This window comes from Struthio camelus, chromosome 13 (assembly GCF_040807025.1).
Source record: "Struthio camelus isolate bStrCam1 chromosome 13, bStrCam1.hap1, whole genome shotgun sequence".
Lineage (NCBI taxonomy): Eukaryota > Metazoa > Chordata > Aves > Struthioniformes > Struthionidae > Struthio > Struthio camelus.
Window position 1 is genome coordinate 7362040 of NC_090954.1, and position 20637 is coordinate 7382676.

The 20637-nt window shown below is 56.8% G+C and overlaps 1 protein-coding gene across 1 annotated transcript; it reads left to right on the top strand.

Annotated features, from left to right (window-relative positions):
* The first annotated feature begins 3085 nt into the window (after positions 1-3085).
* Positions 3086-20138, top strand: SLC6A7 (solute carrier family 6 member 7). Its single transcript, XM_009672024.2, has 14 exons — positions 3086-3207; positions 9328-9508; positions 10728-10859; positions 11489-11723; positions 12468-12606; positions 12965-13099; positions 14321-14424; positions 15012-15136; positions 15756-15868; positions 15951-16082; positions 16444-16543; positions 16953-17053; positions 17277-17444; positions 18723-20138. Exons 1-14 carry the CDS (start codon positions 3175-3177, stop codon positions 18936-18938), a joined length of 1914 nt encoding a protein of 637 aa, XP_009670319.2. The 5' UTR covers positions 3086-3174; the 3' UTR covers positions 18939-20138.
* Positions 20139-20637: the final 499 nt, after the last annotated feature.

The window sequence follows — 20637 nt, forward strand, 5'->3', positions numbered from 1 at the left end:
TGGGCCAAACCTCCCCTGCCAGTTGCACCCCTGGCAGGTGACAAGCACCCTTTTTACCACCTGCGGCAGCTGCTCCTGCATCGCCGTGGCCCCAGAGGGCACAGCAGGCTGGAGGAGACATGCTGGGTGGCTCTAGGTGCCAACAAACCCCCGCGGTTTCTTCCTGTTCCCTTCTGTGCTCCCTCCAGCTCACGCTGCCTGGGTGCACCCCTCCTTGGAGAAATCTTGAAATAATCATCAAAACAAGGCCACGCACAACAGGTGGCCGACAAAGCAGCCGGCCTGCCAGCAGCCTCCAAGATGGCACGCTTCCCAGCAGTGACTAACCCGAGTGCCGTGGCGGTTGTCGCCTTCCTCGTGTCTTGAGGAGCCCATCTGGGCATGGGCCCATCCTGCTGCAAGGCAGCACCTCCTCGACCCTAACGCCGGGCCGCCGGCGGGCTGCACCCACCCCGTGGGGCCCGAACGGGCCGCAGGGTGGGCAAGGGTGTTTCCCCCAACCTGCGCGCTCCTTTCTCTTGTTATAGCGATTGCAAGAAGTGGCGGCGACGCTGGTTTGCAGGCCGTGCACGCTCAGAGAGTGCAGGCTGAGGAGGTTGTGCCCCTTCGCCCCTTCGCCCCTTCGCCCCTGACGCCCCTGTGCTCCCGCGCTCCGGCCCACGGGGAGGGAAAAGGCTAGTTCACCTCCTGGGGATTGCAGTGGGGAAGGCAAAGCTTTCTAGGAAGGGTGCTGGAAGAGGGCTGAAGGACTCCCTTTCGTACGGGGCCGCTGGTGCAAGCTGTGCTGCGCTGTGGCTGCCCGCTTCGGGCTGGGGAAGGGTCGGTGCTGCCTCCATCTCTGCTGGGAGGTGCCTAGATTGGTAAAAGGCAAAAAAAAGGCAAAAAACTGATTCAGATCAAACAGGCACAAAAGGCAAACAAGTGCCCAGGCAGCCGCTGCCCCCTCCGCCGGCTGTCTCAGAGCCAGAGCCAGCGACCCGTCCAGGCTGACACGAGACTCGAGCCAGGGCTGAAATGAGATGCTGGAGCACCCCAGATGCTGGCGTAGGGTGTCTATTCCCTGGCCACCCCTCATCATCCCAGGTGACGGGAGGCTGACGGCTCCGCTGTCAAAGCAACACCAGCCACAGTGGGGAAAGGCGCTCTGCAAACGGAGCATCCCTTTGGGGGCTGCATCAAAAACCACCTTCAGGGGTAACGTTAGACCTGGAGCCCTCTGCTGGGAAATATTCCCCTGGAGACCAGAAGACAGCGGCTTGACGCCTGCCCCGGGAAGGCTGGGCTGTTTGTGCAGGGATGGGTCTGAGCCCCGTGACGCAGGGCTGGGGCAGCTGCAACGAGCCGACACCGGGTCTGCCCCCGCGCCGTGGCGTGGCCGTGGGACGCTGCTCGACAGGCGGATCCCAAGGGAAAAAGGCAAAGGACTGCTTCAGATCAAACAGGCACAAAAGGCAAACAAGGCATCCCGGCCCCGAGCGGGAGGGTGAGGCTGGGACAGAGCCTGAGAAGGCCCCGGCCGCCTGTGCCAACCCAGCAGCTCCGGCCCCGCTCTCCCAGGGTCGGCCTGGGAGAGGGGAGAAGAGACGAGTGACTCTGCGGCAAGGAAAACCCAGCTGGAGGGATCCAATCTGGGCAGCTTTATCACTCATTTCAAAAAAGGCCACTATCAGGGGAAAATAAGTGGAGTAAGCAGAGAGGTAGGAAACTGGGAAAGCCAAAGGGGCCCACCGGGAGCCTACCGGAGCAAGGCAAGGGCTGAGGAAGTCCTCACCTTTCCGTGAGCGAAGTTCCTCACCTGTTTTTGAGGAAATGGTGCAAAAAGGAGATGTTTGCTAGATTATGTAGTTTGCTCCTTCCTCTTTTCCCACCGGGAAATCTGGGTAAAGGTGAAGCTTCCCACACACGCACTGTACAAACCCTGCCACGCTTCATCAGCGTTCGATTTTGCAGAACTGTCTCTTTACGCTTGGGATCCTTTTGCTTTTGGCAAAGGTTTCTGGAAATGCTTAAAAGGCTGTAGGAGCACAACCCCCATTAGCTGTCCATGAGGTTTGCTCATCCACCAAGCAGGTGTCCTCAGTCCTCTCAGTCCAAGTTCCCTAGCGCACGTGGCCTCAGCGCTGCCGGCTCAGCCCCCTCAGCCAAGCAGCCTGGGACATGCAGAGATGGCAAGTTTGGGTCAGGCTGGAGCAAAGTATATATTCACAAGGAACACAGACCCCTCCCCACCCCTGTCGCCGGTGGAGCGCCTCTGACTGGAGATGGTCTGGGGGAAAGCGAAGCACAAGAGGGACTGAGGGCTGTTGAGCATCCTCCATCCCCTGGCTGGGGACTAGCCTTGGACAGCCTTCAGCAAATCAGGACAAGCCATTTGTGACCTGCTGGGGCTGGCCAGGGCCATGCCCTGGTACATGGAGAACCAGTGCCAACCTGGCCTTAATGAAACTGGGAGCTTCTGGCAGAGGCGCTTGCACTGCTGATGATACTGCTGGGGTCTCACACAAATCTGGGCGAGGAGGCAGGCAAACCTGGGCAGGCAGGAGCACCGGGGTGCCCAGCAGCAGGACAGCCACGAGGCCAGGCTGTCTGCACCCAGTATGGTCACAGCACCTGCTGGCATCTGCTCCACAGAGCCCACCTCCCACCCAGTGTCCCATGGCCCTGGGGAACACGTGCACTCGCAGCCCTGTGTGGGGGCTGTGCAGGGATAACTGTGCACCCCAAAACCAGGACGTGGGCTGAGACCTAACACACTCGTGGCACGTGTAGCGCAGTCGTGGTCGCCTCTTCCTTGCCCCATTGCGCCGGTGAGGGGCTGAGGCCCCGGACTCCCCCCAGCAGGGGTGTGTTTGACAGACAGCCCTTCTCCAGTCTGCCGAGAGCCATCCCCTTCCTCCCTTCCCGCTCAGCACATCCCGGTGCCCAGCTCCGGGCGAACCTCTCGCCAGCCGCGCTCCCGGCGGGCTCTCCCCTCCCTCCCTCCTTCGAGGCAGGGTTAACGCTTCACCCGCCCGTGCTGGCTGAGAAGGAGGGAGCTGGAGGGAAAGCGGCATCGCTCCTCACCTTTTGTCGCTTTGGATGCTCCCTGCTCTCCCTCCCTACCGCTGCCGAGACCGTCTCCGGAGCACGAGAAAAAGTGCCAGAGGAGGGAGTGCATAGCAACAGGGTTCTGGGATGAAGAAGATTCGGCAGCAGCATCTCCGCAAGGTGAGAGCTGGCGACCGGCGATGCCACGGTGGGGAGGGGAGACGTGGTGGCTGGGGTGGGGGGACGCGTGGCTGACCTGCGTGGCCATCACGCCGTGGGGCTGGCGGGGTCTGACCTGCAGCCCTGGCGCCCTGCCCGCGCCCGCCATCTGCTCGCTCCGCAGGGAGCCTCCGAGCAGAGCTGGGAGACTTCTCCTTCGCACGGACGGCGGGTGGGCAAAGCGTGGGGCCGATCTGCCGGCTGCAGCAGGGATCGGGCCCCACTTAAGGAGGCAGCTGAGGGCCACTTCATTATGACCTCTTGCTGATTAGCAAGTTCGGTAAACATGGAGGCCCCATGCCGTGTCGTGAGCTGGCAGGTCCCTGCTCGCGCTAGGAGGATGCTTTGGCGTTTCCCCCACCGCACGCAGGTGTTCCTGGCGGGATGATTCATGTTGTGTCTGGCTGGGCAGCCGGGGGTGGCAGGTGGGTGCAGAGCTGTCTCCCTGTGACGCGGGTCCCCGGGACACTGGGGGCAGCAGGATGCACTGCTCCTGCCAGCCTCGGGTGCTGCCCAGCTCCATGGGGGAGGACAGGGGATGCCAGCGTGGCTCTCCCGTTCTGTGGCTCGGGCTCCTGTCCTCTGCTTGCTCCTGACCTCCCCTCACCTGTCTTTTTCCCCGTGCACCTTGCTCTGCACCTCTGGGACCCTTCCTCGTCCCCGTGGCCCTTGCAAAAGGCAGCGTGGGGCGGCTGCATCGTGGCTTACAGGCATGGTGCAGGGGGACATCAGTGCCAGTGGAGCAAGCACAAGGAGGTGTCAGCGACTTTCCTACCTCCCTGTGGGATTTCCTCCTGTGGTGTAGGGTTTAAAGGGATGCAGGTGGAGCTGGCTCTTGCACTCACCTCGTGCCCCTTGGAGGCTGGCAGAGGAGCTGAGAAACACTATTCACACCCTCTGCTTTCGGGCTTTTCCGTCCCCGACTCGGTCTCTCTGCTGCTGCCGGGCAGCCCTCCACGTGCCTTTGCTCTCTCGCGCTCTCTGGCTTCCCATCACCCATGTTGGGGTCCGACCCCACCTTGTGCCCAGCCTGTGTGGGACCCGCTGGCGGTGGCAGGGTTGAGGGTATCAGTTGCAGCTCCCCAATGGCAACATGTCGCTGCTCCTGGCGTTTGGCACTTACTGGAGCAGCGCCCAGAAGGTGTGAGCGCCTGGGCGATGCTCCGGGCTGCGATGCCGCTCCCTGCGTCGTGCTGGGCTAATACCAAACACGGGGCACGGTGCCTCCAGCCCCAACGGATGCCGAACACCGTGTGGGCAGCTGGGCAAATGAAAACCCAGCATGGCCTGGTCCCTGCCAGGAAATTCCCAGGATCTGGGGCATGACGTGAAAAGCCAGCATTGGCCTGGTGAAACCCTGCAGATACCTGATGGCTCCAGCAGCCTTGGGGCATCCTGCTTTCCTCCCAGTGCTCTTTGGAGGCACTCTCCGGCCCTTCCCTCTCCTCTTTCCTACAAATTGCTTTTTCAGATGACTTTGTGACTGCAAGATCCATTAAAAGTTGTCTCTGTCCCTTCCAAAGGCTTTGAGAGATACTTGAAATAATTTCCCTGCTGTTAGTGATCCTGTTCAACATTTCTTCAGGAATTCATTTAATCCCCGAGTGATCAGCTCGAATGAAAAGCAGATGTCTCCAGGGTTATTTTCCCCCCTTCCTGGTGCTGCTCAGGGCCCTGCGAGCGCCCGTCCGTCCCGGTGCTTGCTGTCCCCGGTGCCTTGGGGCGGCCGTCTCTGACCTGCCCCCGGCGTCACTGCACGAGTTCACGCGGCACCGACTGTCCGGCCTGGCCCTCGCCCCCACAGCCTCTGTCCCCTCGGATTTTGCTCCGCTTTCCATCTGGGAGCTGGGAGTCTATGCCTCGTCACCAGGCATGTTTCTGACATATGGAAATTCCTCTTTAATACAGAAGAAGGTATTTCTCAGGCTCAAAGGATTTTGTGTTCGCTCTTCCGGAACAGCGTTTCTGGAAGAGAGAAGAGGATGTTTTCAGTTGTTTGCTTATCTCGTGTGGGTTTTTTGGTAGGAATGGGCTAAGCATCGCCCAGATGCAGGGAGGCCAGCGGGTGGGAAGCGGGTTTGGGGTGGCGCTGCCCTGATGCCGGCAGGCCCCAGGGAGGGCAGCGGTCGGGATTTCGCTGCGTTCCCTTGTGCAGGGCTGCTGGCAGCATGCAAATACAGAGCGTGGCCTCGTCCCGGCCAGTCTTGGCCCCTGTTTCAGTAGGGGAGGCCAAGCCCCTCCGCGCGCGGGCGAGAGAGCTCCCGTGAGCCGCCGTGTGTCCCCTTGCCGTGACGTCCGCACATACGGACATCTCTATAACGAGTTTATTCCAGCCCCAGCACTCTCCCGCCAGCGGAGCCCCTTGCTCTGGCTCCAGCAGCGCACGCTCCCTCTCCCGGCACCTGCTGCGATCCCGGGCTGCGGAGGGCAGGGTTGGCACAGCTCTCCCAGGGGATGTTCGATGCCACAGAAGCACTTCGATTTACTTCACTTTCTAAGCGTTTGAATTTGGTTGCTTTGTTTTTCTTGAAGACATTAACAAGCAATTCAGATTAATCTGAAGTGACTCACTTGCTGCAGACGCACCGTGCTTGCATCCGGCACAGATCCACAGTGGGGGGACGCTGGCTTAGGGTGGCATTTCTCCCAGTCAGACACTGCGGTTCACAACACAAAACGCTGAACTAATCGCAGACAAAATAACTTCCCAGTGCCACTCTGCATTTTGTCAAAATATGATGAAAGAGTAACTTTAATCTGGCTGGCTTTTCACTGATTCTGCTCTGTGCCAGCTGAGTTTTGCACAGGTTTAGGTAAATCAGTTCACTGACAATAATTAGCATAGAGCAATTTCCTTGTGGAAGCAAGCTTTTATCTTGCCAGAGACTAAAGTGCTTTTTCTTCTCCGTGACCTTTGCTTTGCTATCTTCTTGGGGAGCATCTCCTGGTGAATAACGGAAAGCGATGCTGCTTCAAAGAGCATGTTGTTGCCAAGGGAGCTGTTAGTCCCCATCTGTTTATAACAGCGAGACGGGAGCCCATTTTGAAAGATGGCAGTTCGTTGTGGAAATCAGTTGAGGGATATTGTAGTTCAGCCTTTGCCGAGGAAGAAAATGCCTGTTATGACAGACCCTGCAAGGAGCACTAAGCCTTAAAAAGGGGCTGAAATTGAGCCAGGGTGTGAGATTTCCAAGGGCCTGAATGAAAGAAGGGTGAGACTTTCTGTCATTCGGACAAAAGTGGATCTGAAATTCCTAAGTATCCCATTTTGCAATTCATTGTAACTCGGCCCAATGGACTAGTCTGCAATGCCTCCGACGTGGTGCAGCAGGGCCGCGATTCTGGGCAGCGGCGGATGCTGCAGCAGCTGGGTCTCTGCCCCACGCAAGCTTTCTCACGTGCCCGCCGGGCTGGTCCTGCACCTCCCGGCTGGCCCGCAGGGATGGCACTGCCGCCGCTTGGGGTTGCTGCACCCCAGGGCAGTCTGTGCTTTTGCCCTGAGGCCCCAAATTTACCCTGCTGTTCTCCAGCTGCCAGGGTGAACGAAGGGAGAGCCATCACCAGGACGGAGGCGAGCAGCCACGTTGCTGCGCCTTTTAGAGGACAGCAGCAACCATGCCACCGTTTCATGGTTTGGAGACAGTCCTGCTGGTTCCTCCCTTTTCTTTTTGTTGCTTCTGTATGGTTTTCACAGTGCAGCTGATGGGGGGGTGCCTGAATTTAATTAGGTCATGCTGCTCTGCCAGTGCCCTCTTGCAGCCATTGAGGATTCAGCCGGAGGTGCAGGAATGAGCCAGGAGGATTTTAATGATCTGCTGGCTGCTTTGTCTGTGACTTATTATTTGTCTGTGAGGCAAACCTGGAAAACGAGAGCTCTGTGGGCATGGAGAGGGCCTGGGGAGCTGTTTCTCTGGTAGGACAGGGCTGGGTGTCAAAGCAGCCTCGAGGCCAAACGGTGGCAGCCCCATAGGTCCTGTCCCCACCTTCAGGGACCTGGTGAATGCAGGTGTCAGCAGATGAAGCTTTCAGGAAGGACGTTGCCGAGCAGTTTGTCCATCGCTTGCAAGCAGGGCTTGGTGAGGGTTATGCCCAGGATGCATGCTGGGGTAGTTAGTTGGCTTGGCCATGTTTGGGAGAAAGAGCTGAACTGGAGAACTGTGCTAAACAGCTGCAGGAGGGCTGCGAGGGAGTAAGGGGATTTTAGAGCGAGGATAATTTATCTGGGCCACATTTCTATTTTTTAGTCTGCCTTTCTGAACCTTTTCTTTCAGTCCATGCCTTGTGATGGCGGCATTCAGCGAGGATGGGCTTTTAACGGTGGCTTCTGCCATGGCAGTTGCTTTTAGTGAAACGCCTTTGTTCAGGCTGAGCATTTCAGTAGGGCTGTGGGAAGAAGTTGCCCCTGCTCACCCTGCCCCACGAGGGGTTTCCAGCCTTTGCACGCTGGCCAGACGGGGACAAGTTTGGTTTGCCGTCGTGCTCCTTGCGGCCAGCAGGCACCCAGGGAAGAGGAGGGAGCCTGCAGCTGCGGCCGGGCCACGTCGCAGAACGGCTCCATGTCTCCATGGGAACTGGGAGCAGGAGCATCCCGGCAGGCTCGGCCGGGAGCGGCGGGGAGCGGAGGCGGCGGTGAGGGTGGCGTGCTGGCTGGGCACGGCGGGGCGGCGGGCTGCCCCAGGGCCGGCTGCCTGCTGCTCTGCTCACCGCTGGCTCTGCTTTCCCAGGGGACCCGGGTTGGCTGCAGGCGATAGGCACATTTGAACCGGTGCGGGGAGGACCCACAGCTTGGTCTGGCCTCTCCCTCCATCCTCCCACCATAAATCCAGGACCTTGTCCCTCAGAAACATCCCACAGGCTCTTTTCCTAAAACTGTGCAAACTCAGAGGCAAGCAGAGGGTTGCTTTTTCTTTCTGAGAGTCCTGGAAGAAGGGGAAAGCTCCCCAGCTGGGGGTTTTTCCCAGCATCGTGCTGGCAGGAGCCCCTGTGCCCCTCTGTCTGGTGCCTCCGCAGTAGCCAGACCCGATGATACACTCGCAGGTGGGGAGCTAGGCAGGATGCTTATCCATCCCGTTTTGCTGCTAGTCTTGCTGGGGGGACGATATCTCTGATGGGTTCCCGTGCAGCAGCTGCTGGCTCAGGCTTTTAGCATTAGTGACTGCAGGTGGGTTGGGAGCCAGCAGGAATCGCTTCCCCGCGCACCCAGGGGCAGGCAGCCGGGGAAGGTGGAAGTACCGAACATCCCATTGCAGATGTGCGCACAGGCGCAAACGCTGAGGAGCCCTCCTGGTGCATTGCCCCAGCCCAAATGTATGGCATGGCTCACACCTCCCTCTTCCAGATCCAGAGAGGAGGGATCCAGAGAGGAAGGGAACGGGTTAATCCCCTGCCTGCTGAAGAGCTGCCTGAGCGTCACTGATCAGGGGCAGATCAGAAAAGCGTGGAGAGGAGCTTGCTCCGCAGGGACCACATCACTAAATCCCCACACGGCAGGCTTTCGGCAGTTGGAAAAGTGTGAAAAACACACTTAACATTTAATGGCAGTCGAGCGCCCTGCACGGCACGGGTGCGTGGGGGCTGTGGGTACCACGTTCCCCCACGCTCCTGAGATGGCTCTTCCTCACTCCCGTGTTTTCCAGGAGATCAGAAAAGATTATTGTGACCCTGTGAAACTATTTTTTGGGAAACTGGGGTTGCAAGATCAGTCCTGGCCTCCCAAGGGGAACCTAGGTCATTCTGCCTTCCCAGGGGAGCTCTGGTCATGCGTCATCGAGTTTATCCTCTTTCCTCACTCAGCGCCAGAGCAGGACATGGACCTGCTTTGAATTATAACTAAAAGCCTTTTGGGAATGCAGGTTTGGTGGGGCACAGATTGCTGCCTGGACGGGGGCTCCCTAGGGGACAAATGTCAATGCTGTGACTCAGGGGCACAAATTCGACCTCCAAATCTCAGCACTTCTTCCCTGATGCCTGCTGTCTGGGTGTTCTGGCCCCTTCCCTCTCTCCTGCTTTTCTTCCCCTGCTTTTCTTCCTTCCCTTGTTGTCCCTTCCTGCCCTTTCCCGTTGGTCTACTCTCTTGTTTAGCCTGCAACACCGGACCTCCTGGTGAGCCCAAGTAGTCAGGACGGGGACCTGGGCTCGGCGTACCCGGAAGACAGAGGGAACTGGACGGGGCGGCTGGATTTCCTCCTCTCCTGCATTGGGTACTGCGTGGGCCTTGGAAATGTCTGGAGGTTCCCATACAGGGCTTACACCAATGGAGGAGGTATGCGGTTGCCCTTTTGCACAGCATGTCTGCCCTTCGTTGACCTGGCTGGTGGGACTTGTGTCTGCATAGACACCCCCGTCTCCTGCTCAGGGCGGAGAAATAACACTTGTTGTTGTGGGGTAAAGAACAGTGGGCACCAGGAATGCCTCCCATCCACCCTCCTCTGGCCCCCCGTGCTTGCTGTAGGGCATTAACCAGCCTGTGAGCTTAGTATCATGTGTAGAAGGGACTCCCCAGACCATCTCTGAACTCATGGCCTTTGGGAGATCCCCAGTGCCCAGCCCCGTACTGGACATTCAGCCACTCTGCAGCTTGTGTCCTGCACTTGGGAACTTCATATCTGAGCATCCTCCTTGGCCCCCAACAGCACCTTGGCCTGGTGTCCTCCAGGACTCAGCAGGAGCCCATGAGTGCTTCTCAGATATCAAGGGAGGACTATAAGCTTTTAACAATGCATGAACTTAACAGTGATGAAGCAAAGTGACCAGTTTGTTGGTCAGTTCCCAGAGCAATTGTTTGTCACACTCAATAGTAACTGGAGAATGTCAGGGTGTTTGCAAAAGATTCAAGGAGAAAGAGTGTTTGTGTGTTTGGGAAAGCACAGCAACATTGAATCACAACCCCTTCCTCCTGCATTAGACACACATTCTCCTCCAGGAGCTCAACAGTCTCCTGGCCCTGGGCGCTCTCAGCACACACTTGGGATACAGAGGCCAGGGCTGGTGAAGGTGCAGAAGGCTGCGTGCTTCCGGTTGAGTCACCACCTTCTGCTGTGCTAACGTGATGGAGGGGCTGTTTCTGCACGTGGGCTGCAAAATTAAGATTCTAGCCACTTACTAGAAGGGAGCAGGAGGTGGTTGCAAGCACAGAGTACACCTCTGGGTTACTGAGCATGTGCTAGCAGTAGTGACTACGAGCCGAAATATGGGCTGTTAAACTGGACACCGAACTCTGCACTGAGGACCTGGTGGGACTCCATCTCATGATGGATAGGAAAGCACACAGGGCCAAGCCTGGGAGATAAGAGGACGGTGCCAGTCCTCAGCAGTGTTATAGTGAGCTGCTGACCGTTGCTACCTTCCAAGTTTTGGTGCGAGATGTTCTAGATCTCTCAGGCCTTCAGATATTGTATGAGCTTTATTTCCTGTCATAGATGGGCTTTGGGTATTTGATCTGAGTTAATTTGTAATTGGGGGGGGGGGGTTGCTTCTTGCAGGAGCTTTCCTGGTTCCTTACTTCATCATGCTGGCCATCTGTGGGATCCCCATCTTCTTCATGGAGCTGTCGCTTGGGCAATTCTCCAGCCTGGGACCGCTTGCCGTCTGGAAGATAAGCCCACTCTTTAAAGGTACGTGACTGAAACCCAGATCCTCTGCGGAGCTACTCGATGAGGACATAGATCAACTACATCATCCGGTGATCTTCAAAGCTCTTGTTAGAACCAAAGGTTAAATCTTGGGGGAAGGTGGAGCAGGCTGGACTTCTGGGTTGACCATTTTAGTAGCTGCAAGATATGTGTAAGATTTACCAGTCTTCAAAGGCTCTGGATGTCATAATCAATTCTAGAAACTGTATGAAAACCATTAAACCAGGTACAGTGTAGAAAATATAGCATATATAAGCAATGTAATATAACAAGTAACGGATAATAATATAATATAAGCAACGACTGTTATAGACAAAAGTAAGAATTAAAGGAAGGTCAGATCACATATGTTTACTCTCAGCACTGAGTTGGAGTAAAATCATCTGGCTGATGCAGTAGATAATCCATTCTTATGCATTCAGTGACGGCATGTGCGGGGCTGGCTGTCCAGATGGTGTGACTGCAATAAAAAGCTTCAGTCCACACAGATGAATCTCTAACTTGGAGCTGGTTAACTATCTGGGTGCTGAAATCCAATGTTTGACCCTTCCTTTGGATGCGCTCTGTTCTGGAGATATGGCTCACTCCTCCTTTACCCTCTCCTTCTCCAGGTGTTGGCATGGGCACAATCCTCATCGTCTCCCTGGTGGCCATTTACTACAATATGATCATTGCTTACGTTCTCTTCTACCTCTTTGCATCCCTAACAAGTGACTTGCCCTGGCAGCACTGTGGCAACTGGTGGAACACTGACCTGTGCTTGGACCACCATGTCCTCAAAGCGGGGAATGCCACCTTCCCTGTCAACATCTCCAACACTGTCAGCCCCAGCGAGGAGTACTGGAGGTAAAGAGGTCAGCCTGACTGTGGGCCTGGGGTGGATGTCCTCCTGCGGATTGTGCTGGGATGGGACTGGGGGTGACGGGGCTGTGCTGTGCGTCTCACAGTGTGATGGGCATGCATGGATGCAGTGAGGGGTTCTTGCTGTGTGGATGTGCATGGTATTTCAGTTTCACCCTTGGGATCACATCTGCAGGATGGCTGGCTCCCTGTTCTTCTGTGGGCTGATCTGCGTTGGGTAGCGCGAATGCCAAGGGGTGTGGCAGAGGGTGCCCGTTGCCTTTGCACGGCTGCACTCCAGGAGACTCGTGCTGCAGCAGTGCCTTTTCAACAAAGAATGAGTACGACTGGGGGGCCCTTAGTTGCCAGGTGAACATGGAGGTGTTCCACTATGCTGGAATCTTGGAGGAGGTGGAAACTTGATCTAGCAGTGCTTTGCTGGCCTGGAGATATGTTAGACTGAAACGCATCCTGTGCCTGGAGTGTCTGGGAGTTTACTCTCGATCAGCCAGGTTTCCCCCTGCAGATCTGTTAATGCATGATGAAGAAATCACACCAAGTGCTCCTCTTCCTCTGGCAAAGAGCTGCCAGCTCCTTGTTGCTATGTCATTGCTGGGGTTTTTGACATGGTTATTTTCTGCAGCAGAGGCATTGCTAAGTTCAGAGAGGGTGGCTGGAAGATGTGGGTTGTCCGGTGTGCTAAGGGCGGGTGACCATGGCTGCTCACTAGCAGTTCTCCTTTCACCCTAGTCGGTACGTTCTGCACATCCAAGGGAGCTCTGGAATCGGCAGTCCTGGGAGGATCCGCTGGAACCTGTGTCTTTGCCTACTCCTTTCTTGGACTATCGTGTATCTGTGCATCCTAAAGGGAGTCAAATCCTCTGGCAAGGTAAGGGCTGGAGTCATCAGTCACTGCCTTTCTGCTTTAAGGGGATCCACTTGGAAGATCAAAGTGGTTTCTCTGGCGACCAGCACTGATGCCTACCAGTGCCTGCAATCTCTGTGCATCCAGGAAATAGCAGTGAGGCCAATAAGCAACATTTACTGGACACAGGCCACTTTGGGAATGACTTACACATGCAGATAGAGGCAGTGTTGATGCCGCTAGCCTTACTGCATCCCCAGGACCCTGCTGCTGCAGGGTGGTGCCCAGCGAAGCAGCTTTCTGTTGCGGGGGTGGGGTAATGAGGGAGAAAACGTACTGTGATCTCGCTCCTGGGTCTCCAGCAGACTCCACTCTCCCGCAGGTCGTGTATTTCACTGCCACCTTCCCTTACCTCATCCTGGTGATGCTGCTCATCCGTGGCGTGACGCTGGACGGGGCCTGGAAGGGCATCAGGTTTTACCTCACACCCCAGTTTGATCACTTGCTGTCTTCCAAGGTGAGCAGAAGCTGTTCTTCTTTCGGGTCCCCGGCTTCTCTCCCAGAGTGGGGAGATCTGTCTGGTGGCTCACACCACAGTGGAGATTTTGTGTAATGTGTTTAAGCACCAGAATGAATCTTGTCCTGCCCTCTCCAGCACAGGAGAGAGCACGCTACATTCCTATAGCTGGGTGCCTTTTCTGGCCACCCACTTGACCCAAAGCCCTCTTCTTTGGTTGCTCCCACTGCCAAATATATTTGCATATTATAGCATGACCTCCACACCCTGTGTATACCTCCTTCCCATGTGGCACAGCCCTGTGCCTATGTTTCCTGCTTTCCGTTTGGGGGATGATGTTCTCGCTGTCTCCTGTGGGCACCTGAAACACAAGCAGATTGGCCCAGCCCTAGTGATGGGCTGGGAGGTGACAGGGTGTGACTGGGTTGGACGTGGCCGCTCTGTGTTTTACCCAAGCGATCACAGCACGCAGAGCAGGGAGTTTCCTTGCGTCAGCTGTGTTAGTGGCAGACACCTCCCTGTTTTATAAGGGTGCTTAAAGCCACACTGAGCTGGCTGTAAAACACTCTCATTAGCCCTTCCACTAGCCAGCTAAGCCATTCAGAAAGGTGAGCGTGGTAGCAAGAAAAGGCAAAGACATTGCTCAAAGGCAGGAGCTGTGCATCGAGGTGGAGAAAGACAAGCAGCTCCACAAAAGCAAAGCAGGTTCTGGAAAACACCATCCAGCTTGCATGGCAGGTGAGGTTGGCACCTAAACTCGCTTATTTTCTATCTTCAGCCAGTCTGGTTGAGGAGTCCCTAAAATGTCCACCTTTGGCTCAAACCCTCTTTCCAAAGGTGATGCTGTGTCTGTGGAGTGCATACGGCAATGAGCCATGAGGTTCATGTACTCTCTTCTCCAGATATGCCCTTTGGAGCCAAGAGGAAAGTTGCAGGAGTCTGGGGTAAAGTCAGGCCCGGAGTGCAAATATGGGGCCTGAATAATTTGTTTCTAGGGTGGTTCCTGTAGGCTGGAGTAGGAAAATGCTGGAGAGCTTTGTGGGGGAAGCCCAGACCCAAAGACCATGGGCTTTGCGTGCCCGGAGGGCTGGAGCAACACTCCACTGGAGGGACACATAGACAGGCATGCCAGGGGGATCTGGGGAAGCTTTTCCCATCCCCTCTTCCTCAGGGAAAGATTTCCAAGCCACTGATCTCCTCACACCTATTTCCTTCCCCCAGGTGTGGATCGAGGCAGCCCTGCAGATTTTCTACTCCCTTGGGGTAGGCTTTGGGGGCCTCCTCACTTTTGCCTCGTACAACACTTTCCATCAGAATATCTACAGGTGGGAGCCTGCCATTATCTTGAAAAAATTGCGGCTGCGGTGGGGGGAAGAGCCATGAAAATCTCAGCTGGTGGGTTCAAAACCAGCAGCTGCACTTGATGCGGCATGCGATCACGCTGTGGTCCAGACAGCTTGCACAGGTTCGAGAGGGATTAGAGGGATCTGTGGAAGAAAAATCTCTTAAACATCAAGACAGCACCTGGTTCAGAAGTACTAGGCTGCAGGTGCTGAAGGCTGGGGGCGGAGTTCAAGGCTACAGTCATGCATGTTTGTCCTGTCTTTAGCATGCGTTGTGGACCCCTGGCGGAAGGAGAAGTTTGGATGTTGGACCGCTGGCCTCATCCAGTCCCATTCTTCTTACATGCTTTTCCCAATGGGAAAGCAAGCTTTGGAGGAACCCCACAAAGTGACCCATGTCATCAGATATATGCTCCTTTTTCCCCCATGGAAACTGTATATCAAGAGAGGCCCTGGAGGAAAAGCACACCGGGTCACCTTGCGGCTCCCCAGGCTGGCAAAGCCAGTCTGCATTGCTGTGGGGTGAGAAGGAGAGGGCATGTTCAGAGCATCTGCTTTCTTCTCTGCAGGGACACCTTCATAGTGACCCTAGGCAATGCCATCACCAGCATCCTGGCTGGATTTGCCATCTTCTCTGTTTTGGGGTACATGTCCCAGGAGCTCGGGGTCCCTGTTAACCAAGTGGCAAAAGCAGGTGAGGCCAAATGAAGACCTTTCTCCTTCGATCTCTGCCTGGATGCACCATGGAGCATCCAGAGCTGAGAAGGGGAGGTATGGGGAGCCCTTTGATCCTCTACAGCACTGTCAGCTGCTAGAGCAAGGAGTGGGATAGGGATGGTGGGAAATCCTAGCCTGTCCTTGTTTCCCTCCTGGGCTGCTTTCCCGGAGAAGCTCCAGCTCTCGCGCTTTGCCATCCCCGGGGCTTTTGTAGAGGTGTCCAACAGGCCCATGCAAAACGTGAGGGCTAGCTGTAAAGAGAATTCAGGGTCAGGAATGAAGGGCAGTCAAGGGTGTCAACATGAAGGATGGAGTTGTATGCTCAGTGGGCTGGGGGGAGGGAAGGAGGGAAACCTTTTCCTACCATGCAGACCTTAAGCAACACTAAGCGATGTTTAACAAAGACTCGAGTGAGAAGCAGGCTGGTTGTCCTGCATCACTCCGCCCTGCTGCTAGACCCCCCTCCTGCCAATCTTGCAAGAGCCCAGGTTGCTTGTCGCCATGGTGCCCACTCCGCTGGGCTCTCCTCTCTTCCATCCCTTCCATGCCTGGCACTGTTACCCCCTTCTCACCCTGCTGTCCTTTGCCTCCCCTAGGTCCTGGCCTGGCTTTTGTGGTGTACCCCCAGGCCATGACAATGCTTCCCCTTTCTCCATTCTGGTCTTTCCTGTTCTTCTTCATGCTGTTAACCTTGGGCCTGGACAGCCAGGTAAGGATAGAGCCCACCAACCCAGCCACAGTACCCAGGCAGCCCGGGGGGCTCAGGGAACCCTCTTTTCCCTTGCGCGCAGTTTGCCTTCATGGAGACCATCGTCACAGCCGTGACAGATGAATTTCCCTACTACCTGCGGCCAAAGAAAGCTTTTTTCTCAGCTGCCATCTGCATCGCTCTCTTCCTGATGGGGCTCATCCTCACGACGGAGGTAAGGGTGCGGGGCTGGATGCTTTGTGGGGACCCGCTAGGGTCTCACTTTATGTAGTGCTTAGAGCAGGCGCCAAGTTCACAGACACATATTTGCATCTGCTAACAAGGTTGGAGCGAGATGACCGATGAGCCTGGGCTTCCTGGGGACATGAGGGCCCAAGGGGAGTGACACAGTGTTATCATGTCCCTGCACCAACTCCATGTGGGGAGGGAGGATCCCTGACAGTGCTCGAACTTCCCCAGTGCCCAGGAAGGGCTGATGGGCCTCATCCCCAAAGGCAGGAGGATGTGGCTGCAGGTTTATGGGTGCTGCTCTGAGCCCTCCCGAAGAAGCTGGCTGCTGTGTTTTGCCTCTGCAGGGTGGGATGTACTGGCTGGTCCTACTGGATGATTACAGCGCTGGCTTTGGTCTCATGGTGGTGGTGATCACTACCTGCCTTGTGGTGACACGTGTCTATGGTAAGCGGGGGGAGGTCTGTCCCCCCAGTGACGTGCGGAAGAGCATGCTCTCTGCCTAAGAGCAGTAGGGTGATGAAAGAAGAAGTTTAGGGGGACAGATGGGCAAGCTAGCAACCTTGCCATGCAGCAGTGAACACCTCCTCTCCAAGCTCGTGTTTCTCCTTGGCCATTGCTGAATTCACTTCTGTAGAGGTGTTTGGGGCACTGAGCCTGGTCCCTCAAACAGCACTGGCTGGAACTCCCCACCCTGCCTCTCCCGTCCAGGAGGAGAGATGCTTCTTTGCTGTGGAGGAGGATTCAAACCACAGCGTATCCTTGGCCAGGGCCACTGCAGGGCAGCCCCATATAGCTACCTGGCTGTGCTGGGTTTATCACAATTTCTGAGTCCATGTCCTTCTCCCTCCCCCAGGGATGAAGAGGTTCTGCCGAGATATTCACATGATGCTGGGCTTCAAACCGGGGCCCTACTTCAGAGCCTGCTGGATGGTCCTGTCCCCGGCAACAATGATGGTAACTGCTTAGCTCGAAGGGTTGGATGGCACTATAGTGGTGCCAGTAGCTCTGGGGTGACCTCCCCATGCGACAAGTCACTCTCCTGGCATCTCCTGCTCATTTCTGTCAGGCCCAGGGGATCTTTCTGGTTCTCCTGGAAGGTCTCTATGGGTTCTAGGCCCTGTTTGAGTGAAGCCTTTGGAGGGGTCTGGGGTGACGCTGCTGTTCTCCCGTCCTGCAGGCCCTGCTGGTCTACAACATCATCAAGTACCAGCCCTCCGAGTACGGCAGCTACCGATTCCCCACCTGGGCTGAGGTCTTGGGCATCCTCATGGGACTCTTCTCCTGCCTGATGATTCCCGCTGGCATGGTGGTGGCCGTGCTCCGAGAAGAAGGGACGCTATGGGAGGTAGGAGGCCCTGTGGCCCAGTGCTGCTGGGGAGCACCCCAGAAGTGTGTTTGGGGGCGGGGGATCATGAGCCACCGCCAGACCTGCATCCTCCAGCGATTCTTGCATCCCCTCTGCAGGAGGTGTGCATCTGTGCATCCTAGTCCCTCCTAGTCCCAAGGGCTATGAAAGGTAGCATGTCCCAGGGCATTTCCAGGTGTATGGGGCCTCGATCTATGCCAGACAGGCACTAAGTCAAACTGCTTCCCATGGGGAGCCGCATGGGTGCCACCCCCCCAAAAACAAGCCAGCTACACCTTGCCCTTTCAGGAAGGGTGTTATCCCCTGCAGCCTCGGTGGGATGTGTACGACCCTGTGGGCCTTTGCACGCGTTCTGCTTGGTCAAAGACGGAGCAAGGAGGGCACTGCAGGGGCTCTGCCTGGCAGCCTCACTCACAGCCGATGAAAGGGGAAAAGGCTTTGGGCTGCCTGAGGCAAAGCAGACAGTGGCCAGGGCAGGCAGCTACTCCAAGCTCCCCGGGGAACAGCGAGGTCGAGGTCCAGTTACTGGGCAAGGCCCTGCCTCAGCCTGGTGGGGGCTCTGGGTTTGCCCAGGAGCAGGCTCAGCGAGCTGGCGCCCTCCTGGCCGGTTACAGCCTTCGCAGCCCTAGCTGTCCTTTGCTGCTCTCCCAAGGCTGTTCAAAGCAGAGACATGGGAGCTGGTGCCCTCCCCAGGCAGCAGCCCTCCCAGGCCGTCGCCTGAGCTGCCACCTGGCCTGGGACAACCACTGTCCACAGTGGCATTGCCAGCCATCACTTTGGCTTACACTAACCCCTTGCCGGACTGCTCCAGCCGTGTGCCACCGGTGCCGTCTGTGCACAGAGCTGTGTGAGTCCAGCACCCCTCCTGCTTGTGTCAGGGCTGTGCCTAGAGACGGTGCTAGCAGAGAGCAGACAACGTTTTGGCCAAGACCATGCAATGACCCAAGGAAATACCTGGGAAAGGTATTTCCTGCACAAAGAGCCACAGCCCTGCAGTAGCTCCTACCTGCTGCAAGCCCTCCCCACCAGCACCCCCACACCATAACACCTCCCAGGCATTTACATGGAGCTGCCTTCCTAGGCTTTTGGCCTCATCCCATCCTCTCTGGGGGGCTCTTCCAATCCCCACTAGCTAGCAGAGTAGAGCTGCTTCCAAAGGGGTTGGGAGTGGCTGGGTCAGGGAGAGGGCTGAGGAGCTGAGCAGGGACCAGTGTGACAGAATGAGCCCTGGCTCCCTCCACTTCCGCCCTCTTGCAGCGGTTCCAGCAAGCTGGCCGGCCTGCCGTGGACTGGGGGCCGTCGCTGGAGGAGAACAGGACCGGCATGTATGTGGCAACTCTGGCTGGCAGTCAGTCCCCCAAGCCGCTGATGGTCCACATGCGGAAATACGGAGGCATCACCAGCTACGAGAACACGGCCATCGAGGTAGACCGGGAGATGGAGGAGGACGAGGAGGAGGAGTCCATGATGTGAGGGGCTCCGGCACCCCACAGGCTGGGGAGATCACCCCAAAACTTGCACAGGTTGCACTTGGGCACTTGAGGCTGGCCTGGGAGCCATGCAGGGGGCAGTCGCGAGCTGCCGACCCTGCCGGCCTCCTCGCCGCCACCCTGGCCTCACCAGGAAAGGGCTGCTGCCGGGTCCGCTGTCCTTGAGGTGTGTCTGTTCAGTGTGGCAAGCTGTGTGATGAAGCTGTACGTTCGTGTGGCAGTGTCTGGTGCAAGTGCCCGATTGTCCCCTTCCCACCCTCAGCCTCAGCCCACACACTGCAAGCAGGTGGGAGAGGGCCTCACGCTGCCCTCCGTTTGCAGGGATGCTTGGGGTTGCGCGAGGCAGGGAGGATGAGGCCCTCAGCATCTGTCTGTTCTCTGCTAATGCATATTTAACTCCAAGAATCCACAAAGATGTGTGAGAAACGACTATGTTAACATCATCTGTGCCCCGAGAAAGGCGTGTGTCAGGGCACACACCTTTTTGAGGTGCTCCAGCAAAACAAGGGCAGGTCAGTGTCCCGGCAATTAAATCTGACTTAGTAAATGAGCAGTCATGAAAAAAAAAGGGGAAGAAGAAAAATAATGCTTTATGAACAAACCAGTTCAGGTCTTTTAAAGTGTGTAGGTATCCCTGAGATCTTGGCAGGTCGGGGCAGCTCATCCTCATGATGCTTTGCAGGGCCAGGGCATGCTGGAAGGAGGGGAAGAAGCTGGGTGCATGCAGGTGGTCAAGTCTCAGCTCTGACCCAGTGCCAAACGAGGACCTGTGTCCATCTCCCCCCAGCAGGGACAAGGGCTATCGTAGCTCGGGGCCCTGCTCTGGTGCACATGGGAGCTGGTGGAGCTCCCTTTGCTGGCAGAGCTGGTCCCTGCTCTCCCCTCCAAGGGAAAGGCAAAGGGCTGGGTTCCATGCCTGTGGAGGATTTTGGGACAGCTCAGCCCAGGCCCTGTGGCACGGGGAGGCCGTGACTCTGCCGCGCAGTGCTGCCTGCGCTGCCCCATATCCATGTGTCTGAGCCCACCTCCTGCGGATGTTGCTTGCCTGGAGGGTGCCGGGAATGTCCTGGCCAGGGCTATTTAGTCCGGCAGCCACGAGTCTCCATCACCCCTGGTATTGTGTGCACCCTTCCCCCCATGCATTGTCAATTATCCATTAAAAAGCAGCGTGTGGCTCTGTGTGGGTTATCTGTGGGGTCCTCTACATATAAAAGTTGCCTCCCCCACCCTGGGGTCCAGGGCCCCGGAGTCTGCTGCTTGGTGAGAGGAGCTTGGACACAGCACGAGAAAGGCACATCGAGAGGGGCTTCTGTGGATGGGGGGGGGGGTGCAGACCCCCAGAGCTTCATCCTGCAATGCTCTATCCTGGTCCGGTAAGAGCCAAAAACCAGGTAAAAGATCAAAATCAGGGTTTATGCCTGGATTATGCATCCTGGCATCCAGGGGAGCAGGGCAGGCAGGCACCCCCCCTGGAGTATAAATGCCATGTGCCGGGCAGCCCTGGCACAAGAGGCTTTTCTGGCATCTCTCTGTCACGGAGGGAAGGCTGGGGGCTGCCTGCAGCCCTCCAGGCCTGGGCCTCCCTCTATCCTACCGGCCAGGGTCCAGCCAGCCGGGAGCGCTCAGATGCAGGCACTGGAGGGACACCCAGCTCTCTCCATCTCTGGCCTGTTTTCTTCCTC

Excerpts from the sequence above, each read along its gene's own strand:
- SLC6A7 (XM_009672024.2), top strand. The coding sequence starts at position 3,175 with ATGAAGAAGATTCGGCAGCAGCATCTCCGCAAG. Across the intron at positions 13,100-14,320 it reads ATCACTTGCTGTCTTCCAAG|GTGTGGATCGAGGCAGCCCT; the intron begins GTGAGCAGAAGC and ends TCCTTCCCCCAG. Across the intron at positions 16,544-16,952 it reads TGTGGTGACACGTGTCTATG|GGATGAAGAGGTTCTGCCGA; the intron begins GTAAGCGGGGGG and ends TCCCTCCCCCAG.